We start from the raw sequence: 5,000 nt of genomic DNA, 5'->3' as shown, positions 1-5,000 counted from the left end.
TTCCAGTACGCAAGCAGATTAAAGGTGATCTTGACTAACCAAGCACTTGTAATGGCTTGGTACTTCCAATAAAATGTGTGGTCAGACAATGGTCACTCTCAATGCTAAATGCCCACACAATCAATTGAAAAGTGCCGAGTGTAGTGACCACAATTATAACAATAATAGTAATAGTGCCATGCCATTTCTCTAAACGTGTTGCCGTGAGAAATTTATTCTAACAGGTTTTGGGTCTTATTTCTTGTATGGATATATAAATATAATTTCATGTGGCTCTGTGGTCTTGTGGTATGACACTCGCCTTCAGATTGGATAATCCAAGGTTCGAGTCCCGCTCTGAGCGGTGCATTGTTGAGTCCTTGGAAAAAGGGCTCTTTAGTCACTTCTCTCACCCTACTCATGTGTTAAATGAGTACCTAGCCGTTAATAGCGTTGTCTCTATCTATAAGGCGTCATGCCTCGTCCTACATGCTAAATGTTGCTTTTGGCTTGGGATCCCATGTAAAGTGAATATGGAACTATATAAATGCGCAATTCTTATTTTAAATGATGATATCTAAAATCGGTATTATGTTGGAACCAAGATGCACATATTTGCAGGTCTGATAACCGGACGCAAATATGGGCTTGATTTAACATTGTTGTAGTGGACAATATGTAGCGTTGGTCTGAGAGAATTCCTTTTACAATAATGAGCCCATAACAATTTGGGTTATCAGCCCTGCAAATAAGTGAACGTCAGTCGGGGTGAATCTCATGCTAGAATTAGAATTTTAGACTCGAATCATAAATTTTAAGTTGAATCAAGTTCCTTCATTAGAGAGAGTGAGTTTTATCATTATTATCATATCATGGTAAAAGGGGCTTTAAGATGGACCAAGTGTTCATTAATTGTCCTTAAGATATAAGTAACAATATATTGGATGTTACACATCCCATATACATTGAGATAAAAATATAAAGAAAGTGAGAAACAGATTAAAGCATAGAGGAAAATCAGATATAAAAGAACCAAAAAACATCAATCATTTTTTGTTTTGTTTTGTTTCTCAAACTTCTTTTTTAAAAATTTCGGTTTGTAACTCATCGACAGTATGTCTATCTGAACCAAATACTATACAATCAAATCAAAATTAAACTGACAAGAAACATGAAATCTTGTTGGGGGTTTTTTTCCACTTTAAAATACTATCATATAATATCATATCATTTCTTGTAAAGAGTCATTATTAAGACCAACCGACCTTTGAATACCCTGTGTATTTAGATTTAATAATAATTATATCGGGAATTTATTATTTCTTTACCAATCATTATTTTGAATCTGTCTACAGAAGTAAGCATACTTGATTCTGTTCCAATGTTATACAATTCTATAAATAAATAAACAAATAAATACATAAATTCCCTTTATTCATCCCAAAGGGGAAATTTGTCTTTAGGGTCTATTTCAAGGGAAGACAGGAATAACCCAGGCGTCAGTCGCAGTGCAGCGCCTAGAGCTAGAACGACACGACTTGCTCAAGGCCACACAGTACAGCGGATATTAAACTTGCTGCTGCGCTACCCCTTCTGAGCCACCCTCTATGTTGATATTATTCAATAAATCATAATTTCAACCATTCAACCAAAGTATGATATAATGTTTAGCTATAAATTCAATATTAAGCTCCTTAATCATCCCAGAGTTGGGTCACTATTATGATTATTTTGGAGAAAAACAACTTAATTTTTCCACATCTAGTTTATTCCAATATGACACTAGACGGACGTGGTGGGTGAAAAGTTCCCACATGGCAGTGAATCATTAATATTAACATTTAAAGGAACGTATTTCAAGAAGGAAACGTGGGAAATTAATATTGTTTTTCTTGAACTATTGATAACATTTATTGGAAAATGTACTTCTCATTTTCTATTCTCGGGATATAAATTATGTAGTGGATTTTTATGAGGTGTGCTCTTCAAAAAGTAATAAACAGGTTTTTCAATTCAATCCAGTCCATTACTGTCGTCGCTTCAGTGTTGAATGTAAACTTAAACGCGACATTACCTAGACGTGGCTGGTTTTGCCTGAACATTTCTAGAACTGTGATAATTCAGAACTACTATGACTAGGGAATCAATTTCTATGTTCACAAAGGAGTGAAAATTTTGAAAAGGTATTTAGATTTTTTCATTGTTTTTCTTTATTTCTTTTGTGCATCAACAATTCTCTCTGACGCCTGCTCATCTCATGATCGCCACTTGCTTTGCAACCAACAAACATAATATTGCATCCATCATCTTTTTCTTCTGATTCATTAGTTATTATCAATCTTCTCACTAATTCGTTCTCTTTTGTGAATCAATAATTTCAAGAAATAGACAAGAAAATCAGTAAGTCTTGAAAATGTACAAAGACCGGTTATCAAAATGCTATTAATGTTCATATGAAGAAAGATTAAACCATAACATTTGGATCTCCCTAGTTTAAAGTACAGAAGAATTCGAGTTGACTTGATTCAATTTTGTAGATTAATACATGGGATTGGTGACATTGATCCATCACAATTCATTACATTCTCAACTGTAACATTTACAAGAGGAGATACATTTAAGCTCTACTACTACTACTACTACTACTACTACTACTACTACTACTACTACTACTACTACTACTACTACTACTACTACTACTACTACTACTACTACTACTGCTGCTACTACTACTACTACTACTACTACTACTACTACTACTACTACTACTACTACTACTGCTACTGCTACTACTACTACTACTACTACTACTACTACTACTACTACTACTACTACTACTACTACTATTACTACCACTACTACTACTACTACTACTACTACTACTACTACTACTACTACTGCTGCTGCTGCTGCTGCTACTACTACTACTACTACTACTACTACTACTACTACTACTGATACTACTACTACTACTACTACTACTACTACTACTACTACTACTACTACTACTACTACTGCTATTACTACTGCTACTAACTACTACTACTACTACTACTACTACTACTACTACTACTAACTACTACTACTACAATAATAATAATAATAATAATAATAATAATAATAATAATAATAAACAATAATAAAAATAATAATGATAATAATAATAATAATAATAATAATAATAATAATAATAATAATAATAATAATAATAATAATAATAATAATGAAAATAGCAATCTAATAATAATAATAATAATAAAAACAACAACAACAATAATAATGATAATAATAATAATAATAATAATAATAATAATAATAATAATAATAATAATAATAATAATATAATAATAATAATATAATAATGATAAAAATGATGATGATGATGATGATGATGATGATGATGATGATGATGATGATGATGATGATGATGATGATGATGATGATATCTGAAAGGAAAAGTAAATGAATATAAGAGCTTTCCTAGTACTCCAGTTCAAAATACTATCCTGGCCTAATAATATTATCTCTATAAAGAATAGTGGATACAAACAAAAGTTTTCATCCATGGCAAATTCGGCCCTTTGTTTAGTCTCGTATCAAAACAAAGCAACATTTATCGTGATCATTGATGCAATGAGTGGTAATATTAGCAAACTCTAGCGCTATTTTGTGAGGCAATTTAAATTTACCCCTTTGACTCATGAGAGAATGGGTAACTGGTCATTGGCAGGGAAGAGTATTGACTGCTAGTGCGGGCAGGGCAAAAAGGGACCTGTATCAATTGAGTAATTCATTGTAAGTGGACTGCTGGTGGGTTGCATGAATCAGTGTAAAGCTCATTGAGTAAAAAAAATGGCGGAGAGCGGAGGAAGTGGGATTTTGCTTTTAAAATTGCACTCCTACATTCCCACACTGAATTTTTAAATTTCTTCCGTTTTTGTTTTTTCGGTTTTTAAAAATATTCTTTATTGCTTTGTTTAATTTTTTTTTTTTTTTTTTTTTTGGGGGGGGGAGAGAGGGGGTTTCTTTCTTTTTTTTTTCTATTTTTGTTTTGTTGTGTTGAAACAAATGAAATCTAACTTATCTAGCTTATTCTTTTTTTTTTCTTTGCCTCCAGCATTAAACAACCATGACGTTAGTCAACGGAAGTGTGGACCACCATCTTCGAGGAAGACGCGTGGAGAAAGTTTGGAGAACTGTTAGATGGGCCGAAGACTTCCCAGACGAAGCCGTAGAGATGGACACTGTAGACCTCATCCCGCCATTCGCCATTCGGAAGATCGCAAGTTTGTTTGAAAGGAAGAAGTTCACGGACTGTGCCTCCATTGTTGGTAAATTGAATGGCATCACCTTGTCGTCCATCCTAGCTGAGGTTCCTATTGACAGGCTACACGAGGCTCTCCCTGCAAGTTTGCCGATTGTGGAGGCTTTGTATGTCAAGGTCGGTTTATTTCAAAATATTGGTCTTTTCTATCTCTTACAAAAGCATTATGGCAAGGGGGGGGGGGGGGGGAAGCGATTGCTCAGTTGATAGAACATTTGCTTTAAATGCAAAGGGACCGAGATCGATCCCGGGTGCAGTCGAGATTTTTTTGGATCCAGCAATAATTGGGTAGCTGGGTCTGTAAGATCTGACGGAAAGTACTTTGCATTAGACTTGCGCCCTATCCAAAGGGTAGAAAGTAAATGATATCGTTCGTTTCACTCTATAGAAACAGGGATAAACTCCGGCTCGATGGAGGACTACTTAAAACATAATATTCTTTACTTTTTTGGGGTTCTGGAACATGTCTTCTTACTGAAACATATAGAAATGTGTATATCAGTTCTGCATAATTACACAGTGTGAATAGATTCATTATTTTCTAATCTAAGCAGGGAATTAGCTGCCATTTAATGTAATAATAATTGAATTATTAGGCTTATTTCAAATACATAATGTACTACAACACATCCACTGCCTAGAGCAGGTACTCGTTTCGATTTTTAGGGCTTCGATAAAAACGAGTTACTGCTCATTG

At 34.0% G+C, this 5,000-nt stretch overlaps 1 protein-coding gene across 8 annotated transcripts in view; it reads left to right on the top strand.

Annotated features, from left to right (window-relative positions):
- Window positions 1–5,000, top strand: part of LOC144966500 (uncharacterized) — a 51,860-nt gene that overhangs the window by 17,759 nt on the left and 29,101 nt on the right. For 6 of the 8 annotated variants that reach the window (XM_078903112.1, XM_078903115.1, XM_078903116.1 and 3 more), the window contains exon 2: window positions 4,097–4,420. In XM_078903112.1, coding sequence (XP_078759238.1) covers window positions 4,109–4,420 — 312 coding nt within the window. In that variant the 5' untranslated portion in view covers window positions 4,097–4,108. Of the gene's footprint in view, window positions 1–122; window positions 225–1,744; window positions 2,163–4,096; window positions 4,421–5,000 lie in introns of those variants that run through there. The other 2 variants (XM_078903114.1, XM_078903111.1) reach the window with 2 other exon arrangements.

The sequence above is a fragment of the Berghia stephanieae genome, chromosome 2, assembly GCF_034508935.2.
Source record: "Berghia stephanieae isolate SIO BIC M18660-M18661 chromosome 2, UCSD_Bste_1.3, whole genome shotgun sequence".
Taxonomy (NCBI): Eukaryota; Metazoa; Mollusca; class Gastropoda; order Nudibranchia; family Aeolidiidae; genus Berghia; species Berghia stephanieae.
This window is presented reverse-complemented; position numbering and strand designations above follow the sequence as displayed.